At 38.3% G+C, this 18,433-nt stretch overlaps 2 protein-coding genes across 2 annotated transcripts; both read right to left on the minus strand.

The window, feature by feature from the left end:
• Positions 1–1,879: 1,879 nt before the first annotated feature.
• On the minus strand, positions 1,880–6,271 carry LOC121858515 (CD63 antigen-like). Its single transcript, XM_042354988.1, has 5 exons — positions 6,030–6,271; positions 4,115–4,303; positions 3,394–3,570; positions 2,901–3,140; positions 1,880–2,461 (listed from the first exon to the last, which is right to left on the minus strand). Exons 1-5 carry the CDS (start codon positions 6,078–6,080, stop codon positions 2,399–2,401), a joined length of 720 nt encoding a protein of 239 aa, XP_042210922.1. The 5' UTR covers positions 6,081–6,271; the 3' UTR covers positions 1,880–2,398.
• A 3,772-nt stretch (positions 6,272–10,043) lies between these two features.
• On the minus strand, positions 10,044–17,045 carry LOC121858516 (leukocyte surface antigen CD53-like). The gene is made up of 5 exons (XM_042354989.1): positions 16,548–17,045; positions 13,388–13,579; positions 12,718–12,891; positions 11,082–11,324; positions 10,044–10,943 (listed from the first exon to the last, which is right to left on the minus strand). The coding sequence occupies exons 1-5, from the start codon at positions 16,596–16,598 to the stop codon at positions 10,887–10,889; spliced, it is 717 nt and encodes a 238-aa protein (XP_042210923.1). The 5' UTR covers positions 16,599–17,045; the 3' UTR covers positions 10,044–10,886.
• Between the last annotated feature and the right edge of the window lie 1,388 nt (positions 17,046–18,433).

The following is an 18,433-nucleotide window of genomic DNA, read 5'->3' on the forward strand; positions in this document are numbered from 1 at the left end:
CCGTGAATAACAACTTATATTACCTTAGTGCATTACTGTATACTTATACCAAACAACTGACCAGCCACGGCAGCACTCGCCCCCTCTTTTTAGCTTATCTAATAATAAAACTTTCTTTGTCAGGGTCATCACTGACTTTACATTTCACTCCACTAGCACTGACAGCACTGACACTAGGCAGTCTTTTAGAGGCCATTTCACACAGAAACACTAAAGTTTTGAAAGTACAACACGAGATGCTGCGTGGAGTGACTCGTTGTGCTGCGGGAAAAGGCTCACAAGCTAGCCGCCATCTGCTTCCCGCTAATCGTCGAAATTGCAAACCTGCGAATGGCAAGAGTCTACTGTATTGTGTTATTGGTTTTATAGAAAGGGAGAGGGAAGAGGAGAGAGAGAGAGCATTTCAGTCACTCAGAAAAGGTCATAGGGACAAGAATAGAGTGCTGAAGAAGTCATGTGATGTCACCAATAGCTGGCTAGGTCATAAAGAGGTCAAATGATGGTAATACGACATCATCAGCTACAAGTGTTGTAATAGATTAAGTTTATAGTTGATTCTAGAAATGAAACTAATACGTTGTTTCTGCTCTTTCAGGTATGTGTGGTCAGTGTGGCTTGTATGGTGATGGGCAGTTGAAGGAAATGGGTGAGTTGAATGTGTCTCTGATAAGGGTAGGGAAAGGACATGTGGCAGGGAGAAATAGTTACTGCATATAAATAAGAAGTGAATATTAAAATTGTCATGTATAATTAAGTGAATGAAGACAAAATTTAAGATGTTGAATGAAATTAATGAAGAAGATGAATGTTATTTACTGTAGAACTTATGTATTTATTTTATTTTTTTTGGTTTTCATAAAGAATAGGAACCCTTCAGTTTGTTTCACCTGATGATTAAAACATCTTGGTGATAAACGTTTGGGTTAGGTTAGCATATGGGTGTTTAATCATCAGGTAATAATAAACCTTTTTTTTCCTAGTATTTTCTAGGATGGGGTGAAGGTTAGGTTAAGGAGGTATTGACAAGATTTTTTCCCAGTAATATCAACAATGAGGTGAAAGTAAATTGATCTATTTACAATTATATGGGGCAGTATATACCGGTAATATAGCTTTATAAATACTTTAAATACAGTATACGTAATATAGGATATGATATACAATACCTGAATATTATTGTGTAATGTATAATACTGTATATACCGGTAGAATAATATTGTGAATTTACTGTAATATAATAATGATTATATATTGAGTATAATATATTTTGTATGATATTGTACAGGGTTTGATATACATTCTATATACAGTGTATTGTATTGTATACATATGGTGTAATACAGATATGATATAGACTACGTAGGGTATATTCAGCTACGTATATGATAAAATGTAAGGTATAATGTTACTTTATGATATAGTATTGAGTATAATAGAGGTACTTCTATAAAATACAGTACAATACTTAGAATAGGGAGAGAAAACATTAGATTAAAAGGGAGATAAGAGAATGAGAGATGAAAAGGGAGATAGATAATGAGAGACAAAAAGGGAGATAGAGAATGAGAGATACAGTAAGGGAGATAGAGAATGAGAGACAAAAAGGGAGATAGAGAATGAGAGACAAAAAGGGAGATAGAGAATGAGAGATACAGTAAGGGAGATAGAGAATGAGAGATGAAAAGGGAGATAAGGGAAGACTTATATGAAGGAGTTGACCTTTAAGATGGATCAGTTTGGGTTAAGGTGAATTTTTAGTGCATGAGGGAAAGGAGGGAGAGGGGTTGTGGTAAAGGTGGAGGGATGGAAGGAGAGAAGGGGTTGGATGGGGTGGTAGTGAGAGAGAGAGAGGGAGGGTGATGATAATGATAAGTTGACAGAAAGCAGAAATAATTTATTACCGTGGAGAAACAAAACATCAACAAAATTTTCATTAAGTATTAAACAAAAATGGTTTACAAATTTCCTCTAATTTTCAAAAGTATATTGTACAGTATTTTTATATATATATATTTTTTGCCAGCTCTTTGAATGCCAACTGTGACTGACTCATTGGCTTACTGTACAGGTTAAACACACACACACACACACACACACACACACACACACACACACACACACACACTAGTTAAATGATCCATAAATTGATTCACACAAGTTAAAAGTCTCAGAAACTGATTCTCTGACTGACTGACCAAGCGAGCAAACCTATTCTTGCCCTCTGCCTTTTTAAGCATCTAGCATGAGACACGCTGTAAGTCAAAGAGCGATACCGACGCCAAGCAGTGATAACTATTTGGGTTGAAGTCGTGGCAAGAAGTTTCTTGCTGAATTCGTAAGTTGGCGTCTTGAAGGTATGGGTCGAGTCCAAAGTGGGTAACTAAGAGGTAGTCATCTTCTACAGCTGCTCATACGTGTTGGAGCGCCGGGCCAGGACACAAGCCCAGATAACGCTCAACAGCTGTGGGGGGGGGAGAGAGAGAAAAGCAAGGGAAATTTACTTACCTGTTATTTACGTATTAATTAATTTTCATAGCTAGTACTGTTAATTAAGATGTAGTTATAATATTCGTGAATTACAAGGATTTAAGATGCTAATTGTTATAACTATTACAACTTTTGAAACTGTGAACTAATTGCCATAATCATATTTTTGTTTTCATTTTGGGATATTTTTGATCTCTGACACTCACTTGGATGACACTGGCACTCACCTGGATGACACTGGCACTCACCTGGATGACACTGACACTCACCTGGATGACACTGACACTCACCTGGATGACACTGACACTCACCTGGATGACACTGACACTCACCTGGATGACACTGGCACTCATTCGGATGATATAACTCACCTGGATGACACTGGCAATTACCTGGATAACACTGGCACCCACCTGTACGCTGGCCAGGATGATGGTGAGGACGGCCAACATCATGGAGATAGCACCGAACGCCTCCGTGATGAAGCTAAGGCACCCGACCTGGTACACCTCCTCCCGCACATGAGGGTCCAGCAGGGCACCGAGGCCGCATCCCTCGGTATCGTTCTTGCAGCAGCCGTCAGCCACATTAACACCATTCCCGTACTTGAAGTGAGCCCAGTCCTCATAGCCATTGATACCGCAGCAGTGTAACTGGAGGAGGGACGTGGGGTTAGGTTAAGTGAGGTCAGGCTGTGTGTCTGTTGGTGAGGGTGTCTTTAAGGGTGGAAACGAGTGGTGTGGTGAGGTTAGGATTATATGAGATTCCCTGTAACACTTTCAAGAATTATGTGAAGTTCTAAGTTACACATTTTTAGGAATGACAGCACGTGAAATCCTCCTTTACTCATTTTAGGAATTACGTGAAATCTGTAGTTAGACAGATTCCCTTTAAATATCAACCTACCGTGTGTTGGAGAGCGTCGAGATCAGCTGTCAGTTGCTTTTTGTCATCCTCGCCATATTGGTTGTAGATGTTCTTCATGTTAGACACTATGTAGGCGCTAGACCCAGACATGAACACCATCAGAGCTATGCCGATGGCCACCATACCTATCAGCAGCACCGAAACGATCACCGCGTACTGTAGCGGTCACGGTAGAGTTATAGTGAGTGGTATAAGGATCATGTAGTGGTATAATGAACATTTGTAAGTATAATTATCAATAGTATACTGTGTGGTATAGGGATGATATAATCACCATGTACAATTATAATGATCATGCAAGTGCAGTGGACACCTGGTTGTTTATATATGACTGTGAAAACCTGATATAATTACTGTAATTTTATTTGAAGTTATAAATGCAGGAAAGTCATATCATTAAGTTACGAAATAATCGGAAGAATTTAAAGTAGAATAATTCAATAATTGAATAGTGTTGAAACTGCAATCAAGAAAGAGACAGGTGAGAGTCGTGCTTCTTGCTGTTGCAGGGAATAAAACTGCAATTTGGCAAAGTTCGTGTGCAATACAAGAGTTGCTGTTGATCCAGTTTTGAGCAATAAAACGTGCAACAGATGCGATACAATAAAATAAAGGGGTGGAAAGGGGTGCTGTCATCTCCTTTAGCAATTAAATGTCATTTTTGTTCTTCTTGATCAATAAAACAAGGGTTGGTTCTGACCGTCATGAGCAAGCAGGAGTTCTCTTTGATGGCGCCCCAGCAGCCAAGGACCCCCAGCAAGGTGATGAAAATGCCAATCATGAGGGTAGTGATTGGTAGTGTGTAGAACTCCTTGGTCAACAGTGCCCCGAATATGGTGTCTTGGTTGAGGACGGCGGCTGCTGCTCCTACCACTGATAGCCCCAGGCACTGTGGAGGTCATTGTAGCACTGTTAGTGTGTACCAGGCACTGTGGGAGAAGCATGTCAGGTAAATAGTTGGCACCGGTAGAGAGATAGAAAATGGACCTTACCTCTGTTGTCACACGTGTTTTACTAAATAGTACTGTTGTAGTAGTCATCGTTATGGCAATCGGCACCATTGGGTAATCGGTACCATTGGGCACTTTGTATCATTGAACTCTCGGTATAATTGGGCACTTGGCACTATTTGGCACTTGGCGTCAAGCTTAAGAGAGCTCCAAATGGTATGTGACTGGATAGAGTATTACGACAAAAGCCTCACATTTCAAGTAATTTTTTATTTTGTGAGGATTAGCCTCCCCAGTTTATTTCACCTGATGATTTAACACCCTGACGCTACTTTCGGGGAGGAGGTAGGTTAGATTAGATAAGGTAAGGTAGATTGGGCTAGGTGAGGATTGGTTAGGTTACAATCGAGATGCAAGTGCAATTTCGAGTCAAAAATGTGCGTTCTTACATCTCTGGAAGGCAACTTGCTAAACTTTTGAGAATCTGTGTTTTCGTGGTTCATGTAGTAGCATCTTTCCTCTCTAATGGATCTCTGACGTCACTTTCCAAATACCCAATGATTAATCCCCTTCTCTCTCAGCTTATTCATCTTGAAGATTAGACACCCCAGCTTATTTCACCAGCTCATTGAATACTTTAACGTTACCTGCGGGGGGTTAGAGTGGTTAATCGTATGGTGAAATAAGCTGTGATGTCTAATCTTTCGGTGAAATAAGTTGGAGTGTCTAATCATCTAGTGGGGGAGGGGATGATTTTTCGCTTTGTATACTCATGTTAAAGAAATATTCATTCGCTTGTTAAAATTATTATATAATGTGCGTTTTAAATATATATGGTCTTGTAAATACTCGTAGTGTTAGAAATCAATATATGTCAATGATTAGTAAGATCGTAGTAGTTAGGCAAGAGCAATGATAATCTTTCCTTTTTTTTATTTGTGATTATAGCCAATTCAGTTTGATTATTTATCGAGACGAAAAAAAAAGTCATCTACGTACACCGCCATTCGACGTATGGTCAATAATGGCTCGTTGCATCATACTGGCACCTCATGTTGGTGTTGGGAGACAGTTTATACGCAGTACAGTATTTAAACACCGATTTTTTTTTTTGTTCATTTACCTGTTAACAGTCTATTTGGGAGCAGGCAACAGGGTACCAGGTTAAATAGTCAACTAGGCTTTTTCTTGGAAGCAAATTCGTATAGAGGCAGGTTGTCCTTGGTATTCGTAACAAACTCACGTACGCAGTTGGCCTTGGTACTAACTCAAACTCACTCACGTACAATCAAAAACATAAATCGTGTCGCGGTTTTGTCCAAAGATTAAATATAACTCATGAAACATTATGAGGGGCTACCACAAGGTAAAGCGCACCAAAATTTAGTCCTTCGGCATAGTTTTCACCAAATTTCACGACACGACTGTTGTACACTGTCATTGTCCTTGGCACTGCCTAATAACAACAGTAAACTCGCTCACGTACACACATTTGTCCTTAGCACTACCTAATAACAAAAATTACTCGCCCACGTACACACAGTTGTCCTTGATACTAATAACAAAAATCACTGGCCCAAGTACACACAGTTATCCTTGGCACTACCTAATAACAGTAAACTCACTCGCTTACACATAACTGTCCTTGGTACTACAGGTACTTACTATAACGAAGAAATTCACCAGTATCAAGCCGCATTTACTGAAGCACCCCATCTTGTCTTTTACTGGCAGGGGTCGACTGAAAAAACAAACACCTTGTTGTTGTCGGTTTTGATGGAGTCTTGTGAAATACTGATTGAATTTGTGTAACAGGAGAGTTCCAGACAGACAGCTACTGGTGGCGCTAACAGACACGTCTACTGTATGTTGGCGGAGAACAAGGTTAGTATAACAGTGATAAGAGGCACTAGTTAGAAATCGTTATCTGCTGTACTAGGGTTTGGTTGCCACACGTTTTAGGTAGTGGTCACCTCTCCCTCCCTCTCTCTTGCTCTCCTTATTCACCTACTTGGCACTTATATTGGATTTTGATCGTGATAAATGAATCCTTTGGGCATTCAAGAGAGTTAGGCCATTTTGAAAGGATTAATCCAGTACATATTTTGTTTGTTGACTTATGAGATATCATTGCTTATCGATTTTTCCTGTGGCGATAAAGTAAGATTGCGCCTTTGTTTTACGTCAACCAAACAATACTTCATTAAGTTAAATAACAACTGCAATAAACAACGATAATATTAAATTAATTATAATTAAAAAAAGTACTAGATTCTACTGTAACCCACCACATCTATATATTACCGGTAACTACCATCATTGATTATGTTGATAGATAAATAGTTCTCAATTAACCTGAGGATGTACCTGTCGAGCCTCCTATAATACCAGTACTGTATATACCTGTAAAATACCTGATTGAAAGTTGTAAGCAAACACTAGATATACCTAAAACGGGTACATTAGCTAAATATTAATGAGATAATTTATCACAAAATACTTCACTTCAAATAGTGGTGAATAGAAAAACCTTACCTAGAATGGTGGAATAAATGGCTGCCGAGACAATGTCACGAAGTGTAAGAGGATGCATGCACCAACGGTAAGGAGGCATATCATACAGTATGTCCCAACGGGACAAAGGGACTGCATCAATTTATACGGAATGTGAAAAAGACCTAGGTGTGTACGTTGACAATGAACTGAAGTTCTCGGGCCATTGCGCGAAGAAGGTAAACCAGGCAACCAAGTTATTAGGTCTTATAAGAAGGTCGTTCAGACATATAGAAGTTCCGTCCTTCATAACGATCTTCAAGTGAAGTACTTCCCCGCCTGGAGTACTGTCATCCCGTCTAGTCCCCGAGATATGCTAGGGACTGTCAGCTTATTGAAAATGTCCAAAGGAGGGCCACCAGATTGGTGCCTGCACTGCGGCACCTCAGCTCCCCGGAGAGATTGGAGCGCCTGAACTTGCCTAGCTTATAGTACAGACGGGCAAGGGGAGACCTGATTGAGGTGTACAAGCATCTCAGAGGACACTACTCAGTCGAGTGTCCTTACCTGGAGCTGGCGGACGCTCGCGCCCCACAAGGGGACACAGCTCAAGGTTAAAGAAGCCGCAAGTCCGGATAACTGTGAGGGGTAACTTTTTCGGAGTGAAAGTTGTGAACTCCTGGAACAATCTGCCAGAGAGTGTGGTGACTGCACCGAGTGTGAGCTCTTTCAAGACCAGACGTGACCAACACTGAAGCAAGTTCAGATACATTCAGGAGCCAGTGCATGCACAGTACTTGCCAACAGTGCGTAAGAGACGTAACCGATAGCCCAAGCGGCTAGCAATCCGATCAGTGGTGAAGAGGATAAAAGTAAAAAATAAATAAAAAGTTTACTTGCACAAAATATTGGGGAAACTTATTTTTTTTAGAAGCAAGTACAGTATAGTATTTGGGTTCCTTTTATGGTGAGACCAGTACCTAAATTATATAATAATGTTCAAGTTTACGTAGGTTAGGTTAATTTTATGAATGCTAATTTACCACACAGGAAAAATAAAATATTCGACAAATATTAAACTACATGTACCAGCATTTTGTTAATTTCTTTTTTCTTTGTTAAAGGCCAGGTATGGCCATGGGGACGAAACTTGCCAGAATAAAGAGCAATCCAAACATCATTGGCTCGTGTGTAAAGGCCTACCATTAGTATGGAGGGAAACGGAGTAGAGAATCTCGCTTCATATAAACCAGGCCAAGTCTTAAGTTTCATGGGAGAATATTGACACTGGCTCCAATAACACCCCCCCCAGAAAAGAATTTATACAATATTTGTAGTTTAATTTTTTGCCTATACATTGTGTTGGTTGCATAAATAAAACATGCCATTATTAATCTCAATTACTGTTACAGACTTGGTGCATTTGTCTGCCTTAGGGTCGGGTCCTCTATGGTCCATATTACTGTAGTATTGATTTCTCTGATAGATTGCTGTAACTACCATGTCGTTTACCATATTCATCCGAGACTGAAATTAACTAAATGGTGATGGGTTGGGGGCTCTTAATTATTAGGAGTTGAATAGAAAAGAAATGGAGTTGTTTTGTTGAGAAGATAATTGAAGGAAGTTAATGTTAAAATTTGAGAAGAGGGCACTTGTAAGGAAATGACATGTAACTGGGGTTTAAATGGGAGTGATAAAGTATGTACAGTAATGGATTGGTCATCATTTGGAAACTAACCATGGAAATAGTAAAGAAAATAATAAGTGATTAGATGAAGTTAATGAATAGTACCTGAGTAACTGATGCTAAATAATTTTTAAAGGACAAGAAATTATTCAGAGGTAAAGTATAGACGAGCTGGAAAAGGTTAGACATTCTTTTTCGATATATTCTTTGCAGTGTTGATGTGATGAATTCAAGGAGAGGTTTCTAATAAAAGTAAGGCTAAGGATATTGACATTGCTGGCTGATATACTTGTGGTGCTGTATATGGGGAATATTACAGAATGAAAAGGGAAGCTGGTTATGATCTGTCTCAAGTGACCATGAGTTTGTGTTTATGTGGATTAAATGCAACAAGGTTATATATTTGCTTTTGTTCGCTATTAACTTAAGATCTGTCTGTGTTCAAGGCATTTTTAGTATTAGGATGACGTACTGAGCGACTTGACTAGGCATGAATTAACTGTTTTGGGTTATGATAAACAAAGGAGTGTGTGTGCTGCTGGAAGTATTTGTGGATACCAGCGTCACGTGCTAAGATATAGTGCGCTGAAAATGTTCTGGGCATGAGTAGTTCGATCAAAAGCTCACCTAACTTAACTTAACCAAAACTAATCTTTTATTTTGAAGGGCATTCTCAGCATGCAGCATTCAGTGATATTTTGACTGAACTGCACATGCTCAGAACATTTTCAGCCAGTACAATCTCAACATGCCACACTGGGTAGTTCACTAATAAGTAAGATGGTTGAAACAGGAAATGAACCACTAGATAATTAAAAAATACTTTAACAAGCGTTGCCGTGTACTGGTAAACAAAGCAAGAATTAAGACGACACAATAATTCATCAAGGGTTAAGCTTGTTTTTTGTTTATTTTTAATTTATATACAATTATATAATAAAAGTTGATGTACAGTACAGTATAGCCAATCAGTGGTGAAGAAAATAGATAGATAGTACAGTATCATAATGAAATAATTATATATTAGCTTTAAAATCTCCTCGTTTCTCTTTTAAGGGCAGGTATAAAATTATTCCACTTGAGTACACAGTGCACCAAAAAGTTTCATGTTTTGTAGATTTTTCTCAGCTTTTATAATGGGAGTGTGCTTTAATTTACATCAGTGAGATTTTAGGGAACATAATCCTTTTGTAAATCTGGGTCTGCCTATACCAGTTATTTTAGTTTAATTTCACACGATGTTTTGACAATTTTTACTTATTTTACGTTACCATTAATACTCCAAGTCCTGACACTCTTACCTACCACGAGCTTATATGTTACATAAGTGTTTTCACCCAAACTGGGCACTAACTCAGGACTGTGTCCAATGAAGGTTTCACAGCTCCTACGCATTGGACATTTATACTTGGCGCTCTGCACATAAAAGATTCACAGCCACTGCACATCGCAAGTTAAATTGTTCACCATTTAATTATATGAGGGTAGTAAAACTATTTTTTATACAGTATGTAAAAAAATTTAATAATCTGCATCTGTAATGAAAATCCAATCAAGAAAAGGCTGAGTTGAGGTAATGGAATGCACATTGTTACACACACACACACACAGAGTTGTGAAATCAAACTTTCATCTCCTGGGATGACAACTCACAGGGCACAGTAGTGATGAGAACTTAGAAGAGACAGATAGTGTTGACAATAATACATAAATTAAACAAATACAATAATAATTACCTTTTTGTTAAATGATGCTGCATAAGTAAACTAAATATGGAAAGAAATTCCACTACTATATTATTAGAATGATAAAGCCAGGTGAAACTACCGTGGGTATGGTCATCACCTTGCCTTTCCTACATAAGATATGAAAAAAAATAATACAAATCTTTCGGGTCATACTTGACATGATTCAAACATTCCTTCTTAAAAAAAAATAAAATAAAAAATAAATAAAATAAAAATAGTAATCCTACATGCATGGAAAGATTTGAAAAGAATAAAGAATATATTTTAGGTTACTGATATTTCTAAGACATTCCTTCATATATATATATATAAAAAAAAAAAAAAAAAAAGTAAATAAATAAAATAAAAAATAAAGTACAAGAAATATTTGTACATTACTGCTATCCTTATCTACCAGGAACTAAAATTCCTAAGAATGTAAAAGAGCCATTTGTCACTGGGTGGTCTATGACACTAGGATATTTCTCTTGATTTAATTGATGCACAAACCACTAAAGGACAAGAAACAACAATACATTGAGGAGTTTTGCCACGGTTTGTTTAATCTTGGATGCATCTGCTTCCATGTAATCACCCTTTAGGATGAGGTGTTTAGGCATACTGTTGAGTGTTTTTGGCAATGCCACAGGCACAGGTGATGCTCAGGACCTGCAACACGATAAACATGGCAAGGTTAAAAAAAAAAAAATTCCCAATCTGACATCTGATGACCTTGTGACACATCAGTATATTAGTGGTTCATATGGCACATGATATAATTGAAATTAAAATTGTCTTTGAACTAACCTGAATGACAGCAAGGATGAGACAAGCCACACCAAGACCAATGGTGAGACCCTGGAGGTCAGACTTTATGGCCTGATAACAGCCCTGAGTGTAAATGTACTTCCTTGCTTCTTCTATGGGTTTTTCAGCCATACCTTCAAAACAGTCGTCAGTCTTTTCAATACAACAACCAATGGTCACGTCCTTGCCTCTACCAAACACAGAGCTCCAGTCTGTGTAGTTGGTAACACCACAACACTCCAGCTGTGTGAGACAAATTATATTTTGTTAATACAGGGTACTGTACTTGTGGTAAGCAGTTAACTATTTTTTAATCCTTTTGTGGTGTATTTGACACAGTACTGAAATGTATGAAGACAATATTGAATTAAAAATGGCATAATGTTTAAAAGTATTAGGTTTAGTGCAGAACATTCAAGTAAGCATTGAAACTTTGTAGGTACTTTATTGATGACTCGATTAATATTTTAAATGTTGCAAAGGGAAATTTAAATATGAATTTGGTTACCTTTAGAGCAAAACCATTGTGCCACTACATTTAGACCAGCTAACTACAATAATACTGTCTTGGTGTGCGCAGACAGTTGGGTTTATTTATTTTGATTAATCATTACACCATTTATCATCTAACTAGCTGCTTTGGCAGTAGGTTTCTTTGTTACATGGTATTGACATTTATTGTCCAGTGTTAGTACAGGAAGAAACTGGAACATGTAGAGGAAACTTGTTATGTTTGGTACTGTAGCACTGAATAACAACGCCCTTCTCCCACCTGACTCAAGCTGGGGATTAAACCCAGGACATAATACTTGTAGTAAGCTACAGACATTACTGTTGAACTGTACCACCAACACCAAGGAGTAAAGTTCAATGCTCACCCACAATGCTTTGTTTTGTTCATCTAGAGAAGTTCATGTATATTTCCCTGAATTAAAAAGTACTATATTTCTATCAGTAACCCCCCATACAAGTTCAGTTTCAAATTACAAGAACTCAATATAGTATTGAAAATGCCTTGAACCCACAACATTAAAAGAATCTATATTTTTGTATACAGTACATACATTTTGTACAAGAATTTAATTATTACATAACCTGTAAAATTAAATTATTTAGTATTAATAATACCTGAAGATAGGATGGGCAGTGTACAATACCATGAAGCACTAATGAAAACCCAATGACATTTACATCACCTGCAAAGACAGCTAAATATTCAGGAGTTTGGTAACTCATCTCCCATAGCAAACACAAAGTGGAGGTGACAAGAGACTGTAACTTGTCTAACAGACCAGAGAATGTGCCCACAGCAGCCTTAGGTCATGCTGGGTGCATGAGTGATACTTGTCATGTTGCTAGAGGGCGAGATTTGTCCAACTTGCTGAAAGCTTAGTTATTGTGAATATTGAATTTGAGAGTTTGCTTAAAATTGTAGTCTTTTTTTTTAAACCACCACGAGGACATTACTTTACAGCAGGAATATATAAATAAAACTGAATACAATACTACATTAAAGAAAAGGTATTGAAATTTTCTGATGGGGGGCGGCGGCTGTGAAGTGTTACGTGTAAATATTTTTTTTTTTTTTTTTAATTTCTAATGGTGTTGTCTTTGTACCATACTGCACTGTACTTACTTCATGCTGAATCAGGTCAAGGCTTTTAGTAAGTTCCTTATCATCTTTACCATAGTTCATGAAAACGTCATCCATTCCTGACTTGACGGTATCCTCTGCCTTGCCCGAGTACACCAGGAGAAGAATACCCAGGACAATTTCAGCTAAGAGGAGCACCAGCACAATGAACGCATACTGTTAATGGAATAACAAAGATAATTATTAATGACCTGTTAAGCTAGTAGACTGATGGTAAGATATCTTAAAACAGTATATGGTTGCACACAACTATTAGATTATGGAGGTGAAGGGAATACACAGGCATGAGCAGTATGTATTATAAAAGTGGGAAATATTTAAATTAAATGCACTTAAAGAAAGCCTATAAATGTAATACATTTATTGTAAGGGCTGGGGTGTGGGGGGGTATTAATAATACAGTAATAATGAAAGTGGGTCCTGTAGTTATATAATCATTCATAGTTTGGGGAACTAACTTAGAGTAAAACCATAAAAACGGTTGACTAGTGCTATAAATAATATATGATACCAGTTACAATACTGTATATGGATGGAAACAGAGCAGGTTGGGTTTCAAATTTGAAATTCCTGAAACGGTAAAATATAATTTATATCACATACAGCACATGGAAATAAATAAACAACCAATTTGCCATGGTGTGTGACATACCGTCTTGAGCATGCAGGAGTTTTCCTTCATGGCACCACAGCATCCCAGGAAGCCAATGATGACGATGATAAGTCCAACAATCAGAAGAATGACGGGTACAGTGAACATTCCTTGCGAGAGCAAGAGTTTGCCATAGGAGTTGTCCTTGTTGATCATAATGGATGCCAGGACAACCACGGTCACACCAATAGCCTGGAAGGAGGAAGTGGTAATTAGTTCCTTTAACAAGGTGAAAGAAATAACAGAACTTCCATGAAACAAATGTAGAGGTAAAGAGTTTCAACAAATTATTTTGATTTTATGGTAAAGTAAGAAACGAAACCAACCAAAATCTACACCTGAAGAAATATATATATCAGAACACCCAAGCAATACTGTAGACAAAATGGTAAATTAGAATAAGCCTCCAGAATTTAACAAATGGCAAGAAACAAAACTATCCAAGACTTTCCCCGAAGCAAAACCTTTCTGGTAAAGAACATAGCTTTACAGATGTTGATAAGCTGTACCGAAGAAGAAAAGTAATTGTATTTTGGAGGTGAAGTAGACAAAATGCACCGTGCCTTAGATTAAGTGGAATTAGATATACTGTACTCTAAAGTGTGTGTTTGGTAGGCATTGATTAGGTGTCTTAAATAGCCACATGTGCAGTACTTATAAAAGTTATTGAAGATTAATAAGATGACAGGTTTAGCAATTTGAGTTTAGACTAGTTAAGTGCAAGTTACATTCTTGGCCTACCCCTAACTCTCCCCTCCACATTCAAAATCATTGACCACTTGCACATCTCCATTTGCTGTTGCTTATGGTTATCAGGTTTGGTGGGATGGGTTGTCTAGTTTTCTGGAGTTGAATAAATAAGATAACGAACTGAGGTACAGAGAATACAGATATCACACATTGTTAATCCCGTTTGGAGTGTATAAGAAAAACCCAGTTACGTTGGAAGATAATTTAAATGTCAGTTGCTCCTATGAAAGTAATATGTTGTTGGTTTTTTACCCTTTGTAAGCCCTATACTCTCTTAGTTTCTTAGAATTGATAGAATGCTGTAGTAGACTCGTGATAACCCATTGTCATGTGACCATCGACCCAGGGTAGTTGTGTGAGGCGTGTCTTTGTTCAAGGGGTCCAGGAAAGATACAATAACTGAACGTCCTTATCTCTACTCCGTTATCGGTTTAGGGGGTCAGGCCCTTAATTTTAGGGGCTGGGCACTCAAACAACTCAAATTAATACAAATCACTGTAGGTGAGCGTGATCCATGTATATATGCTGATAACCATAGGAACTTCGTGTTTTCTTGTTTCCTGTGTAGTTATCAGGATATATATAAACGGTATTTTAACATTTAGAAGCGGGTATAGATTCAAATTTGAAACAGTTTTAAACTTTTGGACGAAGCAATGAAATAACCGAAAAAAATGACTGCCGCAAGTATCCTTGGCATTATACGGTACTGTATAAACAGAACAGCAACAAATAATCGTCATTATCGAAAACTATGAAAAAGGGGGGGGGGGGGGGGGAAGGGGAGGGGGAATGGAGCATTATTTTCGTTGCTACTGTGTAAAATTGGCTTGTTGGGAAGCCCGGAAAGGAACAATTTGTAAGAAGACAGTAGCTGTTGGTGGGATGGTTGCCAAGGGGAGAGGCATGTGAGAAGGACGGGTGTGAAGGAGGGCTTGGAGTGTAGAATAGATAGAGGAAGAGAGACGGAGTGTGGAAATACCGAGTGGCGGATGTGTGAGGGGTGGGGTGGCATTGGGAGACAGTGTTGTTCATTATTCAAACCTTCATTATAATGCACCGGAACCTACGTCACATAACTGGTGCTGTGTTTGTATGTCCTGTAGATATTAGAAAGATTTAGGTTAAAGAAATGCATTTAGTGTGCAAAATGTTGTTAGAAATGTGTGGAATCTGGGTTAAGTGATATGGTTCCTGGCTGTGGTATGTGGTAATACGTAGAAATAATGAGTGGTGTAAACTGGCACTTCAAATGGTGCATGAACTTTGTATGTTATGTAGTTTATTCTTCACCAAACTGGAGGTTATACCTGTCATCATCACCTTCAATTACAGGTGGTATATTGTTAATCCCCACACGAAATAAATAAAACGGCAATGAACCAACTAGGCTAGAGGCCACACGTTAATTATGCCACATGTGCCAGCTCTCGCCTGACCCTTGGCCTTCTGTGTGGCTGACTTGGCAAGAGTGGTTCTCTAGCATAGCTGACAAGTTCAAGCAGAGCTACACGGGTTGGCTGGCTGTGTTCAATTATAGGTTCACTTTCACTCGTACTTTTATCTTCACCACTGATCGGCTTGTTTGGGCGGTCCGTCGCCTGTAACGTACTAGTGGGAAGTACAATGGTATGCTTTCCAAGAGAGGCATTGGTCTTGTTATATTTGAGTTGGGTAACCGTTTCACTTGTGATTTGTGTATTTATTTGGAATTTGACCTTTTGGTGGACAATTTTGGTCTCATTTTGATCAATATTTGATGCTTGTTGCAACGGAGATAATCTTTTGTGGAAACTATTTTTTCTCAACTCGACTTCAGAGTTGAAAATTACGGTAAGAAAAAAACCCGACCATTTTCCATTGAAAAGCAACAAATATTAAGGAAAATAAGAATAAGAGTAAAGGAAACTAGAAATTATATTATTTACGTGTTAACACCTGTTGCTGTTGTTATTGAACAGGTAAAAGTACATGTGGCAGAGTTTGTTAAACTCTAATGCCTTGCTTGCTTGCTTGCTAAGAGCAGTGTTAAAATTTGACTTTAATAAAACTGCTTCACTTCGTGTCAATCCCTCTGGTACATAGAATTAAATCCAATAAAAATATGGATGAGTATAATAAATCGGTGATTCAGGTATCTATCCCCTGGTGACGGTTAATTTCCGCTGTACAGTACTGTAACGGTTAATTTTCGTTGCACGGTGACGGTTAATTACCATTGTATTGTAACGGTTATTTCCATTGTACTGTGATGGTTAATTTTCATTGTATTTCGACGATTATATCTATTTTACTGTGACGGTCAATTGTCTTATAAAATTAGGGGAAAAATATACCCGATATGTTCCACCCAGTGTTGAGGTCGTTTTTCTTATTCACACGATATATAATAAAACTACTGTATACTCACGAAAACTATGAAGTTCAAGAGGAACAGCGCTGCTTTACTGAAACACCCCATCTTGGTTACTGTCTGGTTGTCCTTATTTTTTTAACCCCAGTAGCAACAGTCAGTCGTGTACGTGGACACTTGGTGGAGGTTAGACGCGCACTGGGAGCTACTCGCCGCCCGCTCGTCCCAGCCACGTACTTGCCAGGGGCTTGTCAATATGGCCGCCGCTCTCTCTTATCAGTTTCTATCCACAAATATGTGTTTTTCACTTATGTCCACGTTGATTAATAACCCTTTTTTTTACCAATGTTAGAAGAAAAATATATTTAGGTCTACAAAGTCGTAATTGTTCCAAAACAAGAGTCAACCACTATTTCAGTTATACTCTGACTGTTGTTGCCAGGAATTCACTTTTTTCAGATAAACTTCGTAGTACGCGGCTCGTTATCGTTCATGTCACTTTTTTTGTTCGCTGTTAATGTTGGAAGGGAGTTGTCGCGTATACATTGGCTGGGAAGATAATGCCAGGCCGAGGAGCAGCCCTGGAATATTTATATTAACCAACAGTTGCGTCATGTTCCCTTTTCGTAGCACCTGTGGCTCGCCTCTTCTCTCTACATTTAGTTGGTATTCATAATATTTCGTCACTTTTAGCCCTCAGATAATTTATTTTTACGTTATCAGATGCATTTAAGCTCTCTAGTTCAATAACCAAGTGATGTAACAAAGAGATGCTTCAGTTACATTAGATTTTTTAACAAAGTCAATAAAACACGTGACAGTTTTTCCTGGGCAAACGATACTCGGTGAAATACCTCAACCCCTCGTGACAGCAGAAGCGTGAGTCACTCAAGTAAACACACCAACAGGTAGACTCCTCACTCCTACAGGCAGGCAGATAGATAGATAGATAGATAGATAGATAGATAGATAGATACTAAGTAAAATCGTCGAATTATTTATTGGTGGTATACAGATCAGCATGCATATAACCAACGCAAATATACAGTTCAGCGTGCATAGAGTCGACGCAGATATACAGTACAGCATGTACAGGGTATGCAGGTATACAGTATACATATGCCGTGTAGGTATAGTTTCCAGAATGCCGAGATAATAATACGGATGAACCGACACTGTCAGCACGTGCTAATTCTGGTGTCCGAAAATCATCTTGGATAGTGACTTTGATACTAAACTTATTTGATAATTAAAAGCGTTCTTCACAACTTAACGATGGTTGAGATGTATATATACCCAGCCACTACAGTTATCATTATATACAGAACTGAACCAAACAATAGGGTGTTATTCAGTGTGACCCTACCACCTGTCCTAGCCTGCTGCCCTAGTCACCTGCCCTTGCGTCTACCCTAGCCATTTGACATGATCACCTGTCATAACCACCTGTCTTGGCCACCTGTGAATCTTGCCTCACCAATTGCATTATGTATTTCCACTACTCTGGGATTAATTTGTAACTCGTGAAAATAAAGTACAGTTTAGAATGTGTGTGTGTGTGTGTGTGTGTACGAACTGCCTTAACACGTGAATTTATTTCCTGTTCTTCCACACATCCCCACCTTAAGGATCTCTTAATAGTAACCGCCGAATTATTGATGTTTATTAAATATTTTATTTTGTTATTGCATATTACCCGTTAGTAATTTAGATTTTAATGTGTGATTGTTAACGCTACAGTTTTATTCATCTCAAATGTTCGCCGTTTCGGAAAGTTTGGTGGTGACGTCATCGCTCTCACACCACAGCCAGTCAAGGACAAAGACGCCTCTTACAGTGACGTCATGAGTCGACACCCCCCCAATCACGTGCATGTGTGACGTCATAGTCAGTCCTAAATGACGCATCAAATTTCGTCGGAAAAACTTGTTCTCAAACTTAGC

The sequence above is a fragment of the Homarus americanus genome, unplaced genomic scaffold, assembly GCF_018991925.1.
Source record: "Homarus americanus isolate GMGI-L3 unplaced genomic scaffold, GMGI_Hamer_2.0 scaffold47293, whole genome shotgun sequence".
Classification (NCBI taxonomy): domain Eukaryota; kingdom Metazoa; phylum Arthropoda; class Malacostraca; order Decapoda; family Nephropidae; genus Homarus; species Homarus americanus.